At 41.0% G+C, this 21,765-nt stretch overlaps 1 protein-coding gene and 1 long non-coding RNA gene across 3 annotated transcripts; one reads left to right on the top strand and one right to left on the bottom strand.

Annotated features, from left to right (window-relative positions):
• Nucleotides 1–104: 104 nt before the first annotated feature.
• Nucleotides 105–17,445, bottom strand: LOC142369675 (uncharacterized). Of its 2 annotated transcripts, none has more exons than XM_075452005.1 (11): nucleotides 17,252–17,445; nucleotides 11,271–11,312; nucleotides 10,449–11,108; nucleotides 9,350–10,117; nucleotides 5,683–5,852; nucleotides 3,634–3,754; nucleotides 3,458–3,527; nucleotides 3,242–3,378; nucleotides 3,061–3,145; nucleotides 2,835–2,934; nucleotides 105–632 (listed from the first exon to the last, which is right to left on the bottom strand). In XM_075452005.1, the coding sequence occupies exons 2-11, from the start codon at nucleotides 11,303–11,305 to the stop codon at nucleotides 619–621; spliced, it is 2,160 nt and encodes a 719-aa protein (XP_075308120.1). In that variant the 5' UTR covers nucleotides 11,306–11,312; nucleotides 17,252–17,445; the 3' UTR covers nucleotides 105–618. The 2 variants fall into 2 exon arrangements, with proteins under 2 accessions (XP_075308120.1, XP_075308121.1); XM_075452006.1 differs by having other exon boundaries at nucleotides 3,242–3,363.
• Nucleotides 17,446–20,009: 2,564 nt separating this feature from the next.
• LOC142370238 (uncharacterized) lies at nucleotides 20,010–20,664 on the top strand. Its single transcript, XR_012767830.1, has 4 exons — nucleotides 20,010–20,057; nucleotides 20,147–20,188; nucleotides 20,276–20,498; nucleotides 20,616–20,664. It is a non-coding gene; the product is annotated as an uncharacterized LOC142370238 (long non-coding RNA).
• The last annotated feature ends 1,101 nt before the right edge of the window (nucleotides 20,665–21,765 follow it).

The following is a 21,765-nucleotide window of genomic DNA, read 5'->3' as shown; positions in this document are numbered from 1 at the left end:
AACTCTTAGAAACACAAATGTATGGATTAATGCTACGTGACGCGGTCTTCACAGACGACTGAACTCCGGTGAGATTAAACAAAGAAGAAAACAAGAAGAAAAAGTTTCAGAACATCCAAGTTTATTAGAAACATTTTTCACGAGGCTGGAAAATATACATTCTTTAACTAGAAACCTAAACGGTAAATAAACTTTCTGATTTACCTTTTTTTTCCTACGTGATTTGTAGACACAAACTTTGAATTTGAACAGATTGATGATCTTTAATCTGTTTAAATCTAAATTAGTTCAATCAAACTGTGTGAAAAGAGACTGAAGTAAAAAATATGAACAGTGACAGGTTAACAGAACATCACAACAGACACAGGCGGGAGGCCTTAAAAGTAAAGAAAAGTTTAAGAATGAGAATCTTAAGTTTTCACATTTGTCAAGTTCATAACTTGTTCTCCAACACTCGTGAAAACGACACCGGAGCGCCGACTTCTTTTTTACAGTTTGAGACGTCCACGCTGTGCTGAGCGAACACACTTCAGAGTAAATACTTCCCTTCATAAGATGGGTTCATTTCATTTGTGTTCTTCAGTCCACGTCCAAACTGAATGCTTCTTCAGGGTCTAGTCACCAGTTAGGCTCTACAGAGAGTAGAGAAAAGCAGAAGAAACAGACACGTGAGCTCAGAGATGTTCGGGTCAGAGTACAACGATCAGACCAGAACAGACCGATTCGTGCGAACAGAGAGAAAGGAGACGAGAGGCTGGGAAAGGGAAGCTACTCAGCAGTCTTTAGAATCAACTGAGTGGTTGTGATTCGACACCTTTAAACCTCCTTATTCCAGGATTTCTTTGTTTATTACCGTTTTCATACTGAGCCATGTCCACACCTTCATTCTGCTGTGTTAGCTGAATAAAGGTTCGCTTTACTGATGAGGAAACCGACTGAACTTCCATCAGAGCCACACAGCTGCTTCTTCTTGTTGCTGCTTGTAAACGTTAGGTTGCACTCACCGCAGCTACCGTCTATCCAACATCTCTGTTGCATAAACTGAGTTTTTTTCATTCGGAAAGAGAAGCCGTTGATACTTTGTGGGGGATTCAGTTATTACTAACCAATCTGTCTTCTCTGAGCTCTCTCCGGCAGTAAAAGCCAGTCTGGGGCTTATTTCTATCCCCTTGTCCTGCTCGTAAACATCATCTCTTTTTCCTAATTTCTTCCAGAAGTGTTTTGCTTTATCTCTTCGCTGCGTCTGCCTCAGACATCACAGGCATCACCGGTTTTTGTTGATGTGCCAGGCTGGAAACTAAACTTGTTAACAGCGCTTTTACAAAACCCCAGCATTAGAGGGCAGGTTCCAAAGGCCGGTGTGTTTCAAAACAAGTCAGAGGCACTTAGTTTTAAGGTTCACACACTTCTCTGGAGTCGCAGCAGGGTGTGAATCATCCGGTTAAAAACATCAACGGAGCATTCAAAGAACCAACCGAGAGGGAACACGGGAGTAAAATTAGACTGAGACTTGAGCAGTAGATTTAATCTTTCAACTGATTTAACAGATTTTTACTTTAAATATCATACATCACAGAGAATCATATTAAGCTGGTAGAAACTTTTCAAAATTTCAGTTCAAATGATACACTTCTGAACAAAATCTTAAGACTTAGAAGTATTTGTATTTCGTGCTTGTGGATGTTAACCAGGTTGTAAGTAGAGTAGGAGCAAGAGACAAAGAAAATAGATTTAAAGCAATCCTATGTAACATTTCTACCTTAAAATAACAGCTTGAAAAAAATTGTGCGGCTAGAATTAGTTTTAATATTACGATTGGCCTGTCTCCTATGCCCTTCGGGGGTCTGAGTTGGAGAAACTGCGCTATGTAACTTTGCTGGAGCGGCCCGGTGGCGGCCCGGGAGCTGAGCGGAAGTACTTCGACTTGCTTTCTGGCACACCTACCGCAAAAACAAATAGACCCCTCTCACGCTCCCAGGTACATTTGATTACTCTAACCTTCTCGGTCGACATAGCTTGCACCTTCTGAGTCCTCGCCGGTTCGTCAACAAACGTGAAACGTGAAAGCGAAAGGGTGTTGTATTTACGACAGTGTAACCGTACATTACCTCCAAGCCTGTAGGGGGAGCTCCAGAGTGGGCTTTTTGAGAAGTTACATTGTATTGCTTTAAACTCAAACAGGCTGATCTAAAGTTTAAGAAAATAACCTTAAAACGTCCAAACCTGGCCAAGACTCTGGCTTTTATGTCATTTCCTTTCAGACATTCAGGCTGTCATGACCTCCTGATGGCGAAGGCACTGAGGCTTGCTGTACACTAAAAAGCAAAGCCTTCACTGCAGAGGTTGGCTGCAGTAAGACCCCGAAGGTTATAGGACAAGAAAGTCTCATGGTGGTCTGTGGCATGGTGGGTTGTGCAGGCGCCCCATGTACAGAGGCTACAGCCCTCACTGCAGTTGGCCCCGATTCGAGTCCCGCATCGGATGTCCTTGGCTGTGTGTCATTCCCCCTCTCTCTGGCCCCTGCTTCCTGTCTCTATTCAACTGTCCTATCCATTAAAGGCATAAAAATCCCTCAAAAAAAAAAAAAAAAAAAAAGACAGTCAACCAAAAAGTGAGCTCCACATGGAGCAACGCTCCCACCAGCCTCCTGGAGACACTTGCACTAAAAAAATTTCTGAAGTGATCAACAACAACGGCAGGACTACTCTCTACTCTTCCATTTCGAAGCTCTGCTTACAGCCTGGTTACGACCCACCAACATGAAATGCAAAGACTTGTGATTTTTCCCCCGGTCAGGTCGGCATGTTGGGAATGTTCAGACACAAGCTGGTTACCTTCCGGATCGTTGTGCATGTTGTGTCGCCGATTGGCAAAGCGATTGTTCCTGCGTTGAGGGGCAGTGTTCAGTCTGTTTGAGGCTCCTATCCTCGGTCCCTTAGGGAGAAAGAAACGCTTCAGGGTCACTTTCCCTTCCTTCATATTGTATTCAGCAGATGTTTCATATAACTGAAAGGTTTCAAACAGGACAAAGTCCTCTGAACTCGACTCTGTAACACTTACAATGTCGCCTTTTTGTCTTCTGTTTTGCATTCCTGACCAGTTGGAAAATCCTTCGTGGTCCACTGGAGACATTCTATCGGACTCTCTGGTGAAGGAAAAGCAGAAGTTTAAATGATCCAGTAAAAGTATATATATGACAATAAAAACCTTTTTCAGAGGTGAGGAACTTGATCAGTCATACCTGACTTGCCCCAGAGGCCGCTGGGATATGCTGCTTCCTGCTATAGTAACTCTGACACCCTCCAGTTTCTCCTGCCGCCTCCTCTCCAGGTCGTGCCTCAGGTCCCCCGGGCCTCGTAACGGCTGCTTAATCAAACCCTGACACAATCAGTACGATTAGGAACACAGTCACTACCGCGGGTAATCCACAGTCCCTAACATCAATGATTCGTCCCACCTGCATGGGTCCAAGTCTTGAGAAGAGTGGCTCCTCATCAAGTAACGATTCCAAATTTAAACTGAAGCCTCTGCAGGAGAGGAAAGAGGGAAAGTGTTTAAGTGTCTTACAACTATTAGACCAACTTTGATTGCCAAAGAAGAAAATAAAAGCCTGCCCGCCACCGTGGGCCGAACCTGTTTGAACTGAACCTCTGGTTCAACGTCAGCTCCTCCGGCTCTTCCTCAGAGACGCCTGCTTTTTGTGGAGCTGAGAAACGCTGGTTCAGGGTGACCCCATCACCTCTGAAATACTGCTCTGTAAAGGCAGAAAAGAGACGCCTGAAGAAGCTGTTCTCCAACATGACAAGGGAAAAGGACCTTTTGTTTTTATTTTAAGTTTCAGCCTCGATATCGTTTCATTTATTATAGTTTTCATTTTTGAAGTATGATTTTTTTTCTTCGGGTGATTGTTTTCAGCAATGTTCATTTGTTAAGGGTTTAATTCAGATATTTCGTATTCATTTTGGTTGTGAGGTTCTTATATCGCGTCTAATCTTTTTCAGTATTATCTTTTTTGGTGAGGTTTCATGTACCATGAGTGTTTGCAGGTTGTATCTAGGTTAGTTAGTTTATTTGTCCCAGAGGAAATTCTTTTTCACAGATCTGTCACATCATATAGACATTTAGAAAATATCACAAATACACATTTATAAGATTTCACATATGGCACTTATGGTATATTTTCTTATTTTGTGATATTTAAAGCTATAATGTGTAATATTTCACGGACAATGAATGTCTCCATGTCGCTCCGCCATTTTAAAACTACGGGATTTGTAGAAGGACATGTCATCAGCTTCGCCCTTTCTGTTTCCACATTGGAAACGGAAAATGCGAAGCTGATGACATGTCCTTCTACAAATCCCGTAGTTTTAAAATGGCGGAGCAACATGGAGACATTCATTGGGGTGTAACACTCTTATGTACATTCGTAAGCTGAATATAAAGAATATAAGAACACTGCACTTTTGTGATGGAGGTAATTAATAACGATTGAGGTAATACTTGTGAATGATAAGACTCAAATTTGTTAATAGACAACATGAAATATTACACATTATAGCTTTAAGAATGTAATGCCTTTAAGGTTTTGTTCTGGGAGGTTTTGAGTGGAGAGTCCCATGATGGATTAATTTCTTTAGTTTCTCAGATCACTGATTAGTGATTTCAGGAGGGATATGTGGGAGTGAGCGGTGTCTTTCACTGCTCACGCCACACGTTGTTCAATCTACCCTGGAAGAGTAAAAAGTCAGGATGCTCTCTGTCGAGATAATAGCAGAAGATGTTTGTGGAAAACTCAGACAAACTAACAGAACCTAACAGCCAACAGGATTTAATTGCCAAAGGTTTGAGAAGAATCAAACGTGAAGCTACCAGGAACCCGTTATCCTCCAGTGTTGTCATATTCCAGCGCCGCAACCTACCCAGAGTGCCCAAGAAGTACAAGGTGTTCAGTGCTAAGAGGTCAGAGGGCTCGTAACCCGACCACCACACATAATTAGAAACGTCAAGACTGGGCCAAGAAATATCTGAAGACAGATCTGATGAGACAAGAGTGACCAGATGGACGGGTCCGTGGCTGGATCAGTAGCAGGTGAAGAGCTCCACTTTGAATCAGATGCCAGCAAGGTGGAGGCGGGGTTCTGGTGTGGACTGATTGGACGTCTTTGGGTTGAAGATGGACTAAAAATCAGCTCCCAAACTTATTGCCAGTTTTAAGAAAACACTTGCCTCAAAGCAGTGGTACAGGAAAAAGTCATGGCACACATCGCATCCATCAAAGTAAAGTAAGGCCTTAATAGACGGAAGAATAATGAAAGGACCCCCCTTCCTCAAGTGAACTCGTGGACGCGTCTTAAATGGGAGATTTACGCTGAAGGTAAACGGGACGCCTCTCTGAACAGCGTCCAGGAGGCAAACAGCTGAACTGACTCCATGAATGGAAGGTTTCTGACTGCTTTTGAAAATAAGGGTTGTTGGTATATTAAATGTTTATTTGTAAATGTTGTAAAAGTTATTATTCTCACTTTAACAAGTGGAAATAAACAAGTGAGATGGGAAATTTTTGTTTAGTTGCATAATAATTCTCCCTAAAAAGCCAAATCCTCACTATCACATTCTTAAATATTCAGGTTTGAGGTTTATTAATAATTTTGGATTGGCCGAGAGCGCCGTAGTGCTGACCTTTGACGAGGTGCACCAGTGTGATGATTTCCTGGGCAAAGGTCCCAGTGTGCATAGCGGTCTCCTGGTACGTCCCAGAGTGCTCCAGCATGGGCAGGAAGTCCAGACGCTGGCGACCCACGTTGACCAGGTCGAAAGAGAGTTGCCTGTCTGTGGAGTAACACAGCGAGCTGCAGAAGAGGAAGCAGAGGAGGAAGTTTAATACAGACAGCCTAAAGAAAGCTTCTGCTAATCTCACAGGTAACAAAGCCCTGCAAGCAATCAATGGATCATTATGAATACATTTACATGTTAACTTTTTGAAAACACAGGCCTTTAGAGTGATGCTGCGTTCAAAGTGACCTGAACTAAGAGGTCAAACTTCTTTTGGAATTACAGACTTAGTTTTCAAAGTAAGAAACCGGTAACTCTGGATTCCCAGTTGTCATCAAAGGCAGCATGAAGGGTCAGTCACAGAATAAAGCAGCACATCTGTGTAATATGACTGTACCCTGATGTCATAAAACACAAGTAAACACCTGCAGGGAGCATCGGAGGATGTTAAATGGAAGTCTTTATGCCACTTTCTCCCAGCAGAGCACGTATTTGTGTCAGTAATTTGAACTAATCAATGTTTTTTTTCTTTATTGAAGCAGTGTCCATAAGACCTCTGCCACAGCTTGTAGCCTAAAATAATCCCATGAAACTAAATAAGGGGAAACATTTGCAATACCAGTGAGCTCCCTCTTTACAAGAACAAAACTTTAAATTTCAGCAGGGTACCTTTAAATGCACAATAAACATTGTATTTTTTGGGGAAGATAATCAGCCTGTTTGCTTCTGAGACGGGAAGCTTAGTTTTTACTGTTTTTGAGCGTCTTCAGGACGAGTTAGACACCCAGACCATAGCTCAAACTGATTAACATTTATTGGAGAAAATAGTCATAAAAGTCTCTAAATCTCTAAAAGTATTTTCCTTATACATCACATCAAAACAGAAGAAAAAAAGAACATTTACCTTACCCAACAAACTTACCTTTGATGAGCTCCACAGATGACATTTACAACAACTACATCTTTTATATAAACTGAAAGGGGGGATGTTTACTTAAAAATACAGATTCACACTATGTCATGACTTTGAAAGACATATAAAAAGCATCTAAGTGGTAGCCAGAGATGACAGACGGGTGAGTTAAAGACTGGGTGAAAGTTCACAGTTCTTTTCTTTGTTTCCTCGATTAAAAAAAAAAAACAAACAAAAAAAACAACAAAAACGGCTGTGTGACTTTGGGCTAGCAGACGTATATCCAAACATTGTTGTCCAGAAGATGCTCCGGTCATGACTCATCACTCCGGCGTAAGACCTCTCCCCCTCCTTGTGTTGACCGATCCCTCTGAGAGAAGAGCGTGTCTTATAGTACCGATGATAAACGATGTGCTCATGACTTCTCTTTTGGCTTTTCCAGTTCTTAGTGTTGGTCAAACTCTTGAGTGTAAATTAAATGTTTCCATTCCAGAGTAACGCTGATATTTGCTGAATGTTACAGACTTGTTCAGAAACGGCAGACACAAAAATTTTATGGCCTCTCTTCTCCATTTCACTCCATTCTTCAGAGCTGTGATTTTCCATCCTCTTGGCTTTGACACCTCTTCTTGACAACAGTGAAATGGCTCCAACTTCCCACTTTCTTTTGCAGCTGTTGGATCTCCGCGATTTGGCTTCAATCTCTTCTTTCCACGGAAGTGGTTAAACTCATTCTCGTGACTTTCCTTCATCCTTTGAGGGCACCGATGAGGCGGAAACTTCCTCAGTGTATCGTTATCGTCATCAATGTTCATGCTCACATCTTTCTTTTCTTCTTTAAACATCCCATATGACATCATGTATTGCTGTGAGGCTGACGTCTGTAAGTTACACATGAGGTTGAAAGGTTTGTTTTCATTACAAGCCTTTTCAAGAAGATCCAATTCTTCGTTCAAGACTTTTCCACCCCAACGTGGTGTGCTGGACAAAACCAAGACTCCTTAGTTGCTTCTGTTTGCACTTGGATACATCTCTGGCTTCACATTTTGGGCTCACTTTGAATCCTAGGGTAGAAGATTCGTCTTCTGAAGGCCAAATGGGTAAATACCCATCCACACAAAATGGGGAAGCCATGTCTGCCGGCATGTCTTGATCCTGGATGGTCTCAGACTCTTCCCAATCGGGTCCATAACTGGTTGACATCTGCAGGTGTGTTGGGGTAGAATTGGGGCCCAAACAGCGTTTGTAAAGTACAAAACCAGCTCTCACCTTCCTGGGAACGTCTGTTAAAATAATCCCAACATTTTCTGCTTGTTCTCAGGGACCATGTTCCTAATCTTCCTTTAATGAGCACTTCCTCTCCTTAGTATGGAGGTTAAGCTGCTCATCAAGCTTGCACCTCAGAGTTTCCATGTCTTCACAGAGCTTCGCTCATCTCGACCAAAATCATTCGCCACGGGAGCGCTTCCTTTTTCAGTTGCAACAATTTCTGATCTCTCTTTTTCCTGCTTCAATGACAGCAATGGGGGTCGATTCCAATGTCTAAGAAAACCATCCTTGGAGGACTACTTGGCACCAAAATTTATTAAATTCATCTCAGTCACATGAGGACAGTTCCAATTTTCAGTCGAAGCAGCTCCAACAAGCGTGGTGACAAAGCAGCAGGTGGTGTCCATGATGAGGCTCCTTTCATCGTAGCTGCTCGGTGCCTCTGGTCTGTTAAATGTCATCTCAGGCATGTATTTGGGACTGTGCCCGGCTTCTTTTCCCTCTTCAGCAGGTTCTCTGGTACCAAATCTTCTGAGATCCTTCTGAAAATATCAAGAACTTGACAGTCAGTTGAAGTTGTATCTGCTTCTGTGTGTTGTACGACTGCTGGCTTTTGATTAAATCCTGCCAGAACATTATCTTCCATCTTCCTTTACCAATAGATACAATAAAAGCAAATTTGAGGGTTTCTTATAGTATTCTTGTCAGACATCCAGTGTAGAGTAAAAGGATCCACGTTTCTGCCATCAATTGGAAGAGAAAAAGATTCACTCTTCATTTATGTCCACGTACCAGTCTTGCCATTTCTTCAGTGGATTTTATTTCAACTTCAGTCATTCAAAACAGTCGCGTGCTGAAACTTTTCTTCCATTTGTGTAGAATGAAACGCATCCGATGCTAAATTTCCTGACTGAAAAGTTTGTTTCCAGTTCATCCTTTTCGTGAAAGGGCGATGAAGGCTTCTGAACATCGACTCGGCCATATTCCTAATACGTTCCCACAGGTCGAATTGACCGATATCTTCATAAAACGCGACTTTTTCCAGAGTTAGTCGTTTGGGGAGCAGCAACAATTTTTTTTCTGATGTTCAACAAGTTATTCTGTAAGAGCAACTTGTGTTCAGCATCCCGATCGCTCAGTTCAACAGCCCCATGAACTGCTTGTGCCGGCAGTTTTCTTAGATTATCCATTCAAGGAACGTGTTCATGTAGATTAAGTTCAGCCAAATCCAACATCAGCAGACATAAAAATGTTTCTCCTCTTCTCTGTGTCAGTCTTCATACTCCACGTGACTGCAACTTTCGGTTTTATTTGTTTTTCTTTGAGTTTCGAAAAAGAAAATGTGAACTTTCACCCCTCACCTTTGTTACATCCCTAGAAAAAGTACTCTACCTGTTTCGGTTTACGGGTCGACTCATGTCCACTTTGATGGTTAGCGTTTCCTCTGATACAGCCGCCATGTTATTAGCTTTCTGATCACTCCATCCATGTTCCCTCTGATGAGGAAATTTAAGGTTTAAGTCTTCCCTTTGAGGGCGTCGGTCCAAACTCCCAGGCTTGCCGTGTTCCCACCATTCAACTCGGTCTTTTTCTGCCCATTTAAGCTGATCCTCAATTGGATCCCCAAAATCTTCCCTGAAAGATTGGTATCCTGGTCTCTGCTCTTCATGAGGAAGATCTTGGTATCCTTTGGTTGGTTCATTCCTGGGATGGCCAGTCCTTACACCTCGACCTTGACTGTACCTCCTTGCACCGCCCCTCCCTCTGTGGTTCATGACATCATCTCTATTGCCATATCTCACTGTGTTTGGTGCGTCCTGCTGCAGCGTATGGCCCCTCGCTGTCTCACAGTAGTTGGCGTCTCCCAAATTATCTTCAGAATGGTAATCTCGTGCGTCTTCCCGGCCATCCAACCTGCTGTCTGATGTCCGAATTGGACGAGGACTTCTTCGTCGACCAAAGTCGGGCTCATGACGTCTGCGATCCTCAAACTTTTCCCACCGTGGCAGTTCTCTGCTGTTCACGCTGCCATGATCATGTTCTATGACAACAGGACCCGAGTGCCGAACATCTCCTCGGGGGACGTTCCCCCGAGAGTCTCCCTTAAACCCACCTCCAGGTGAGAAACCCTTTCCCCCAAAGTTCTCCTCTTCCCTGTACCTGTGATGGCATAAGAGGAGGTGACATGGTTCAACAAAGCTACATGGAACCATCACATCTGAGCTTAAATTCAAATTTGAAATGACTTGAGACCACAGTATTGATCTTTTTTAACTGCCATGTGCAACTACAGGATGTTTAATAAAAGGCATGCAAATTTTTTTCAATCTTTAGGAGTTTACAGGAACTACAAGCCATGCAACAGCTGCTAAACTACTGTAAATGAGGCATGGAGATTAACAGCCTGCTCTATGAAAAACATGAAACGTGAGAATCCTGTGTATTCTTCATTTTCCAGATAGTGCTGCAAAGCATTTTGCTTAAAATTTACCCAAGATGATCGGCGTCATCCATTTCTCTTCTCGGCCTTTTAAAAGGAGGGGCTCTCTCATGGTGTGGGTTCTCCCTTTGTCTACCTCTATTAGGACCTTGTGTTGTCCACCTTCCTCTTTCTCTGTCACCAGCTCTCTGGTCAGCTGACCTGGGGCTAAAGTCTCTGAATCTCCCCTGACCTCTGCCCTGCTCCTCTCTCCACCAGCTTGTTCCCGGCTCCCTCTGTTGGTGGTCTGAGTGAGACCTGGAAGTGGGTAATAACTCTTCCCTCTTTACCCGCAGAGGAGACTTGGACAAAGTTTCCTTGTTTTCAAATTTCTGAAAGTGTTCTCTGAACCCTCCTCTGCGCCTCTCTGTATCAAACCATCCATCATCCAGTGGGGTGAGCCTCTGGTGTTCAAATCGCATTCCATCATGACGGGGCGATAACCTCCTGTGGTAAAATTCTTCCTTCTCTGGATGATGCTGTCGCCCATATTGGTGGTTATCTGGGAAAGGAGAGGATCTTCTCTGTTCTTCTGGGTACATTTCCTCTCTGAAAGAGTCTACAAGTTCTTCTGGACCCTCTCTGAAGCGATGGCGTCTGTCCCATGGAGTCCCATCCAGTTCTGCAAGAACTTTGTGAGGATCAAAGTCAGGTTCTTCCCATGGGAATCTCCTGAGAAAATAAACATTGGGAGCAAAAAAACAAACATATGTCACCACTTGTAATGAAAGACTCAAATGACAAATATCAAAACATACGACAGTCAATAATGAAACATTACCCACATCATGAGAGGCACAATGACTTCAAATTTAATAAATGCAATGGATGTACCTGTAACTTGGTGATCCAGACCTTGGTCTTGACATCTGTCAACTTTAAAGGAAAGAGAATTTAATGTTACAAGAGAAAACGTAACACAACAGGGAGAAGAGTGTAAATTTAGCCATGAATACAGCATTTTTCTATTCTATTCTAAGAGCAAACCAAAGGTCAGGAAACCTAAATAATCTGCACTACACTCACAACCTGAAGCTTAATTTACAATGATTTATTGAACTACTCAAACAGAAATAAGTGTAATAAACCTTCACTAGTTGGAAGCCAATACCAGTCCTTTATCACACCTAGGGATGTTAACCGATGACCGTATGACCGATGGTTGACCGAATCAACGTCGTCCGGTTAGAATTTTTCTGCCGTCGGTTTAAAATTTTTTTTTTTTAAAAACTCACTATATCTTTAGAAATGTTATGTGAGCATGAGCCATCCCACGATGGAAGAACAACCGCAGCAGAGCTCACGTAGAGCCCTCCTCAGAGGTCCTCTCTTACACCGGTTTCAACTTGTACGCCGTATATGACGGGTCCTGTCTGCGCAGTTAAAAAAAAAAAAAAAAAAACGCCACTATTAACCTAAATAAAGCCAATGTGGCTGCGTGTGGACTACGACATAATGATAATTGTAACACTGTAATGGCAAAAGACACAAGGACTAACTTTGCCTACTTGTTGTGATATATTCATCTGTACTTAAATGGCATGACGACAGGAACTTATTGCAAAGGATTTTGTGCAGCATCTAGCTACGCCACAGAGGCTGTTGGCATTCGGTAAGTTTTTTTTCTAACAAAGTCATTGGTTAACCTACTTTCCTGTAACACCGCCAAATGCACCGTTCTCTGTTTGTGACTTTGTAACATGGGCTTTTAACAGCCCGAGTTCGGTGGCGCGTTTGATGCGTGTTTAAAAAGTACCGTGACTGGAAGGGTGCCGTTGCGCGTAATGTGTGGCTGTGCGTGTCTGCGCAGGCACAGCAATTATTTTTCTACCCAAAACCCTTATTCCTCCACAAGTACGCTAAGAACTAGTGGTCAATGATTGGGGAAAATGTATAATACCAAGGGCACGAACTAACATTGATTGTGTGATGGGAGCCTAACCATTCTAAAATGGGGGCATAACTGGTTCCACAAGGCAGAGAAAAGACACGTGACAGGACACAGATGTCGTAAATGGCACTTATAGAATTTTCGGTGACCGACTTTTATCGACTAATGAGGCTCAGTGGTCAATCAAGACTTTTTTTAAATTTTGACATCCCTAATCACACCACCTGTTCAGTAAGTTTAAGCATTTAGAAACATTTTCAGCAGCCGGTTTGTTGCCAACTCGCTGCCTTGGAAAAGTGAGATGTTGCTGTTGGAAAACTGACATCACACATAAACACTGGAAGATAATTTCATTTAAAGGATAAGACCGGTTTTTTGACATTGGGCCCTTGATTTCAGATCAGGGTTACTCATCAGTCCCAGACCCAAGATTAGTTTTAGCTCTTTTGAATATCTGATTCTCAGTTTTTCCCACGCAAAGTGGAAATCCCAGAAACCTCTTGTGTTTGTTGTTGTGTATCGTCCACCTGGCCCTTATTCTGAGTTTCTGTCTGAATTCTCAGAGTTTTTATCCCAGTTAGTGCTGAGTACAGATAAAGTCATTGTAGTGGGTGACTTTAATATTCATGTAGATGTTGAAAATGACAGCCTGAATATGAACTTTAATTCTATATTGGACTCTATTGGATTTTCTCAGAGTGTACACAGACCGACTCACTGCCTTAATCACACCCTTGATCTTGTTCTGACTTATGGCATTGAGAGTGAACAGTTAACAGTGTTCCCTCATAACCCTGTCTTATCTGACCATTTTCTGATAACCTTTGAGTTTACATTACTTGACTATACAGTTTCTGAGAAGAAATTTACGTATAGAAGGTGTCTATCAGAGGATGCTGTAACCAGATTTAAAGAATTAATTCCATCATCCTTTTCTTCACTGCCATGTGCAGATATGACAGAGGACGACTACATAAACTTTACTCCAGCAGCACTTGACTCTCTTGTTGACAGCACTATAGTTTCAATGCGTACAGCACTGGACAATGTTGCCCCTCTGAAAAGGAAGGTAATCAGTCAGAAGAGGCTGGCTCCTTGGTATAATTCACAGCTGCGTGCTTTAAAGCAGACCGCAAGAAAGCTGGAGAGACAGTGGCGTTCCTCTAATTTAGAAGAGTCTCAGTTAGTCTGGAAAGATAGTTTAACAATGTATAAGAAAGCCCTTCGTAAAGCTAGAACTGCTTATTATTCATCATTGATAGAAGAGAATAAGAATAATCCCAGGTTTCTTTTCAGCACTGTAGCCAGTCTGACTAAGAGTCCGAGCTCTGCTGAGCCAGTTATTCCTTTAACTCTCAGCAGTGATGATTTCATGAGCTTCTTTATTAATAAAATTGTTTCTATCAGAGAGAAGATTGATGGAGTCCTTCCCACTATTATTAGTGATGTATCATCAAGTACAGCAGCTTTAGAAGTATCTTTAGAACCTGATTTGTATTTAGACGGCTTCTGCCCAGTTGATCTCTCTGAACTAACAACAGCAATAGTCTCTTCTAAACCATCAACTTGTGTTTTAGACCCAATCCCAACCAGACTGTTCAAGGAGGTTTTCCCATTAATTGACACTTCCATATTGGATTTGATCAATCTGTCTTTGTTGACAGGATATGTACCTCAGACTTTTAAGGTTGCTGTAATTAAACCTTTACTTAAAAAACCTACTCTTGATTCAGAAGTGTTGGCTCATTATAGACCTATATCCAATCTCCCTTTTATGTCTAAAGTTCTTGAAAAAATAGTTGCAGCTCAGCTTTGTGATCATTTACACAGTAATAATCTGTTTGAAGAGTTTCAGTCAGGATTCAGAGTGCATCATAGCACAGAAACTGCACTGCTGAAAGTTACCAATGATCTCCTCTTAGCCTCTGATAGCGGACTTGTGTCTGTGCTTGTCCTGTTGGATCTCAGTGCTGCATTTGATACGGTCGATCACAGTATCTTATTACACAGACTTGAACATGTTATTGGGATTAAAGGAACTGCATTAGGCTGGTTTAAGTCATATTTATCTGATAGATTTCAGTTTGTTCTTGTAAATGAAGAATCTTCCTCACACACCAGAGTAAGTCATGGAGTTCCCCAGGGTTCTGTGCTTGGACCGATTCTTTTTACTTTATACATGCTTCCATTAGGTAACATTATTAGACAGCATGGCATAAATTTCCATTGCTATGCTGATGATACTCAGCTGTACTTATCTATAAAACCAGATGAAACCAATAGGTTGGTCAGACTACAAGCATGTCTTAAAGACATAAAGACCTGGATGACTCAGAACTGTCTGCTGCTAAATTCAGACAAAACTGAAGTCGTTATCTTTGGACCTGAGCGTTTCAGGGAGAAATTGTCTAGCTATATAGTTACTCTAGATGGTATTTCCTTGGCTTCTAGTTCTACAGTGAGGAACCTTGGAGTTATTTTTGACCAGAACTTATCATTTGACTCGCATATAAAACAGGTTTCTAGGACTGCCTTCTTTCACCTTCGTAATATTGTTAAAATCAGGAACATCCTGTCTCAGAGTGATGCAGAAAAACTAATTCATGCATTTGTTACTTCAAGATTGGACTACTGTAATTCTTTATTATTGGGCTGTCCCACATATTCTCTGAAAAGCCTTCAGTTGATCCAAAATGCTGCAGCCAGAGTTCTGATGAGAACTAACAGGAGAGATCATATTTCTCCAGTTTTAGCTTCTCTTCATTGGCTCCCTGTTAAATTCAGAATAGAATTTAAGATTCTTCTCCTTACATATAAAGCTCTTAATGACCGAGCTCCATCATATCTTAAAGATCTCATTGTAAGATATTTTCCTAACAGAGCACTTCGTTCCCAAACTGCAGGTTTACTTGAGGTTCCCAGAGTTTCTAAAAGTAGAATGGGAGGCAGAGCCTTCAGTTATCAGGCCCCTCTATTGTGGAATAAGCTGCCAGTAAATGTCCGGGAAGCAGACACCCTTTCCACTTTTAAGACCAAGCTTAAAACTTTCCTTTTTGATAAAGCTTATAGTTAGGGATGGCTCAGGTGATCCTGAAACATCCCATAGTTAAGCTGCTATAGGCCTAGACTGCTGGGGGGCCTCATCTGACACACCTTTCCTCACTTTACTCTCTTTATGTATATGTGATATTATTGTGGTCATTAACTCGTGTTTCCCTGTTCCAACAGATATCCTTTGAATGGTGTTACAGTGCCGCCGCCGCTGCGGCCCTCCCCCCCTTTCTGTCTTCTCAAACCCCAGCTGGTCGAGGCGGATGGCCACCCTTCCTGAGTCTGGTTCTGCCAGAGGTTTCTTCCTGTTAAAAGGGAGTCGTTTCTCTCCACAGTCGCCTCAGGCACGCCGCTCAGGCCGGGAGATTGGACCGAAAAACAAAAAGTTTTCAGTGCAATCTGTTGGTTTTCTTAGCTAGGAAATTGTTTTTGAATTGGCTCTATATGAACGAATTGGATTATTTTATGAATTATGATTATTATTAATTAATTGAATTCCAATTGGCTTGAATTGGACTTACTATATAAGTGCCTTGAGATGACATTTGTTGTTTTTGGCGCTATATAAATAAAAATGAATTGAATTGAATTGAATTGAATTTCACATTATAACATGATGTTCTACTCACCCCTGCTTGTTGTTGAACATTTGGAGCTGTTCCGAAGATATTCGAGAGGCGTCTGGCTGCTCTCTTGAGATATTCGGCCATGAAACGGTTTCCTATGGGCAAGCTTATACAGGCACAAACTATGCTGTTTATAATTTATTAATTACTGTACATTAGCACTGATAACGTGGAGGTGCGTCGCTTACTTAAAAAAATCCGGGTTATTGTCATTTTGATTTTTTTGTCGTAAAGTGGGTGTTACTGACGTCCTCGTCGTGCTACTGCCACAGACAGCCCACAGACCTGCTGCCTATTTATTCATTCGGCTAAAATTCAAAATTAGTAACCCGGATTTTTTTAAGTAAGCGACGCACCTCCACGTTATCAGTGCTAATGTACAGTAATTAATAAATTATAAACAGCATAGTTTGTGCCTGTATAAGCTTGCCCATAGGAAACCGTTTCATGGCCGAATATCGCAAGAGAGCAGCCAGACGCCTCGCGAATATCTTCGGAACAGCTCCAAATGACCAACAACAAGCAGGGGTGAGTAGAACATCATGTTATAATGTGAAATCAAGGGCCCAATGTCAAAAAACCGGTCTTATCCTTTAAATATTTTTATTTTCCATGTAAGACTTCAATAGCATTGATTTTAGAGGGAAAAACCTGGAAAGGGAGAGTTTAGTTTCCTGTCAAAGACAAATCTAGAATATTTACAACAATCATTTCAAATCTATGACTATTTTATAATAATCTTTACTAACAATAATCACCAAAGTAGATCTTCAATGATTAGTTAATAAAAATGTGATAGGTTTATTTGATATTAGATCAGTAAACCAGGTCATTTTAGAAGTATTTGAAAAATACTTTAGTAAAAATATTTGAGAGTTGGGGGCTAGATGAAGTAATTAATCTAGAAAATGATTGACTGACTAGTAATCAAATCAGGTTTTAGTTGCAGTCCTTGTTACTACTTCTGTGTCAGTTCATTTCTGAGTATTTGAGCTTCTTTCCAATAGCTTAACGTTGAAAAGAAGACACTTTCTGCAAACCTCAGCACATCCGATCCGTACGGTTAGCAAACAGGTTTACTAAAGCTGAGCCTCTACCACCCTTAATTAGACAATAATTAGGTTTACATGAAGATATAGCAGACAAATACGCACTTTAATATATACCAAATACTAACCCACGATGTCCATGCACATAAGCTAATCCATAGCTAGCTAACGCTAATAAACGGCAAGCAGTTCTCTTACCTTTGACCACAACGCGCGTGGAGCAACCGCAGTTAACGCTGTAAAAGCGAAAAATCACACTAAAAGGCAATTAACCGTTTATAAATTAATTACACACCCCCCCTTTTACCAGATATAACCAAAATTCAGCTAAAAGTCTTGAGTTTTCCAGTAAACAACGCAAGAAAATGGCTGCTTGTCCGCCTGTTGGTCAAAGGAACCGGTGACAAGCAGGAAGTAGCTCTGGACTTCCGCCTAGGTTTTTCAAAATAAGGTTTGTTGCTTGGTGCCGTTAAACTGCTCCAAAAATGTTTATGATTATTGATTAAATATACACAAGTTACTGTGTAAAAGTCATATTCCACCCCGTATCTCTTTATATTTTGTTCTCAAGCAGCCAGACTTTCTTGTAATCTTTTAAAGTGGTCTTGAGCAATAGTTCTCTAGACTTTGAAGATCTTTAAAATTTTTTCTCTGGACATAGGGTGCTTTCACTCATTTTCAGTCCAGTCCTTTTACCTGACTGATTTCAGGAATCATATTCCTTATTTTTATTCGTCAACCCATTTAACACCGAATGATTATGAATATCTCAAGCATAAAAAGCCACCTAACTCAAAGAATGAACTTATGTGTAGACTCGTAACAGAAAATTTAGCAAAATTTATTTTAAATATTATGTTCGGGCACTTTGCTACGAGCAGAGTGTTGCAAAGACGCATCATTTGTCACCATTTCTGCTGTTGGCTCTACTTTTGCTCCAACAAGGTGATTCCCAAAGAGCTATTAGCTGAAAACTTGGTCAGATGATCCATCTACTATTGGCCCAAGCCTCATGATACTGTATGTGTTTATCAGAGCTATGACCAACATCTGTTTATTTTAAAGGTTGAAAATTCATCACAATGTTTTTTGTTTTGCTGTCAGTTGTTTGAACTTTGCTTGGTTAACTCAAAAGATTTAAAAATGTCACACACCATATATGAATCAATATATAAAAGATGGCTGCAGTAACAGAGAACGTGAATAAAACGTTTGACTTTGGTTCTCTAAAGGTTTGGTTATAACCAAACCAAAATCTACCACTTAAAAACGTTCCCTTTGGTTACAGTGAAACCCAAACGTTCCTTGGACGTTTAGGGAACCACCCATATGAAACGTTAGCCAGTAGTTAAGGAAGACCGGTTTTTTGACATTGGGCCCTTGATTTCACATTATAGCATGATGTTCTACTCACCCCTGCTTGTTGTTGAACATTTGGAGCTGTTCCGAAGATATTCGAGAGGCGTCTGGCTGCTCTCTTGAGATATTCGGCCATGAAACGGTTTCCTATGGGCAAGCTTATACAGGCACAAACTATGCTGTTTATAATTTATTAATTACTGTACATTAGCACTGATAACGTGGTGCGTCGCTTACTTAAAAAAATCCGGGTTACTGTAATTTTGATTTTTTTGTCGTAAAGTGGGTGTTACTGACGTCCTCGTGGTGCTACTGCCACAGACAGCCCACAGACCTTATTCATTCGGCTAAAATTCAAAATTAGTAACCCGGATTTTTTTAAGTAAGCGACGCACCTCCACGTTATCAGTGCTAGTGTAGAGTAATTAATAAATTATAAACAGCATAGTTTGTGCCTGTATAAGCTTGCCCATAGGAAACCGTTTCATGGCCGAATATCTCAAGAGAGCAGACGCCTCGCGAATATCTTCGGAGCAGCTCCAAATGACCAACAACAAGCAGGGGTGAGTAGAACATCATGTTATAATGTGAAATCAAGGGCCCAATGTCAAAAAACCGGTCTTATCCTTTAATTGTTTATATAGCATATTATTTGAACCAAAGATGAAATGGAATAAGTAAAATAGGCTACAAGAAAATAAGTTGTTTTAAATTCAGTTAAATGCAGACACACTCAAGTAAGTCAAGGGCCTATAACTCCTTGATAATGAGTTCCATTGTTAGGTGAGCTATACACTATTTGCTATGCACTATATTGAAAAGGTTAATATTTTTTCTATGCATGGAAATACAGTTTTGTTCTACTTGCTGAAAAATCATCTCCTCACACAGATAACTACAAGCTGGCAGAGAAGAAATATGTGCAATATATGGTCAATTCCTGCACAGAGACAGATGACGGCACAGCCATTAACCAGAAAAGAGTGCGCAGGCCCCCCGGGGATATTCCTCCAGTGAGGGTAAGGCCTCTTCAGTACAGACTGAATTATGTACAAAATTAAATAAATGTTTCCTTGTCAGTACAAATGATGGTCTTTCGTTGCAAATGAGTCAGCTCTTCAGCCAAGAAAACAGGCCAGGAATGTGCGGCGATGTAAAAGCCCAGTTGGTAAGTTTGTCAAATAATTTTGCGTATCTTGGTTCCAACATCACAGAAATCACCCATTACATGTTATGTGACTAATCTAATTGGTTCTTTTTTTTCTTTTCAGAACAACACATTCCTTCACCATCATCATGTAAGCGTTTTCCCAATTGTGTGATGCTTCTGTTTTCAAATTACATACATAAGAATCTCGCCATATAATTGACATCTGTGTCATCTTTCTATGCAGGGCCTCAGAGCCGTGTAGCCGCCAGTCCCTCCAGCCATGCACCCAGCTGTCAGACGGGTGAAGACTCGGATATTGAGGAACAATCACTATTCCTGGAAGTCGAGGGTATATTTGCTTTGAATTATATATTTATACTATCTGATTACAAGCTCCTAACCAAGAAAGCATGCCCACAATTTTCTTTTCAAAAACTTCAGGAATGACCCATGGCGAAAAGCGGGGGGCATCAGGCATGGCTGTCCTAATAAAGCGTAAGTAATTGATACACAATTGATGTTCACACAGCAAAAGTGTTTTGAGTGTAAAACTACAATGATTTTCATCTCAATTCTACCTTTAGTTATGAAGGAACAGAAGGCCATCCAGTTGCAAACAAGAAGAAGTAAGTACTACATGCACACATTTTCACACATAACAAGTATATTAATTTAAAAAAAAATAATATCAATTCTATAATAAATACACCTAGCAATGGAAGAGCACATGGGGCGTGTGACCAGAAGGATGGAGGCTATCGAGAGGAGGATTGAGGGTTTGGAGAAGAAGTGTGACACGTTAGAGGCTGCTGTTCTCTCCAACCTGCCTCAGCATCAGCCTCCTCAGCAGGAAGAGGTCCTGCTGAGTCAATGTCAAACAGTGGAGGAGCTGGAGGAGCTAGGAGTCTGGCCCAACCAGAGAGAAAGAACCAAATGGTAATTAATTGGTTATAATTATATATGAAGATGTATGCATGTAATGTGTTTAATTTGAATAATGAAAGTAGATGACATAAGCTTTTCATTTGTTTTCACTTCATTTAATTTGTTTAGTCTTTTTCTAGAAACGTTTCCTGGGAAGCCTGGGTGGGGCGAATCCGGGGGCCGGCGTTCGGCGCATGTTACGCCAGGTGGCTACAAACCAGGTCCTGGGGGAGTACAGCCTGAGGGGGAGGAGGGCAAAAAAGGCCTTCCAGGGCCTGGCCCTGTACAAAGTTATTACCGGTAAGTTTAACAGGTATTTTTTTACAATTCAGTGTTATGCCAAGTTTGATTGAGGTTTAAATGTTTTTTTAAACTTTCATTTAACTTTCATTTGTAGAGGCCTGCATGCAGAACTACTCACTAACAAAGGTTGCTGACATAGAAGAGTGCATTAGCCATGCACTGAAATTTGCACCGCACAGAAGGTAAATGTAAACTTTAGTCTGTCATATCAATCTCTAAATAGTCACATTAATGAAATTAAATATTGGTACTAAGTTGGATTAAACCGTTTTGTATTCTTTTTAGGCCAGCTCCTCAAGACGGAACAGACTGAACCAAATACCAGCACCAGCACCCACACCCATTTTTTTAATTATTGTAGTTAATTGTATTTTATTTATACTGTTTTTTTGTTTATATTTTATTATTATTGTTTTATTGAAATAAAACCATGCAAATACACCCATTTTTTATGTTTGTTCTTGTATTTAACAGTATTGATTTGGTATTAAACATTCAAACGTTTGACTTTGGTTCTCTAAAGGTTTGGTTATAACCAAACCAAAATCTACCACTTAAAAACGTTCCCTTTGGTTGTATAGGGGAACCAACACATAATAAACAAGGTTGGGGGAACCTCATGAGAACGTCTAGGGAACCAAATATCTAACCAACAATGTTGTGGGAACCATATGGGAACGGCAAGGGAACCATAAGGGAACCACACACATAACGTTCTGGGAACATAAATAGGTGTAACCTGCTAACCAAATTAGAACCGAAAAAAAAACAAAAATCAACGTACTCAGAACCCAAAAACAACCAAGGGCTCACGTTCCAGGAACATTCTCGGAACGAAAAATTGTTAGTAGCTTGATATCAAGCCCTACACATATGTAACCTATTAGGAATGTTAAACATCATAGAAAAGTGTGTGTTTTTCACTGTTATCCATTTATTGATCCAACTCGCTCAACCAAATGGTTTGATGTAGTTT

The sequence above is a fragment of the Odontesthes bonariensis genome, chromosome 20 (genome assembly GCF_027942865.1).
Source record: "Odontesthes bonariensis isolate fOdoBon6 chromosome 20, fOdoBon6.hap1, whole genome shotgun sequence".
Taxonomy (NCBI): domain Eukaryota; kingdom Metazoa; phylum Chordata; class Actinopteri; order Atheriniformes; family Atherinopsidae; genus Odontesthes; species Odontesthes bonariensis.
This window is presented reverse-complemented; position numbering and strand designations above follow the sequence as displayed.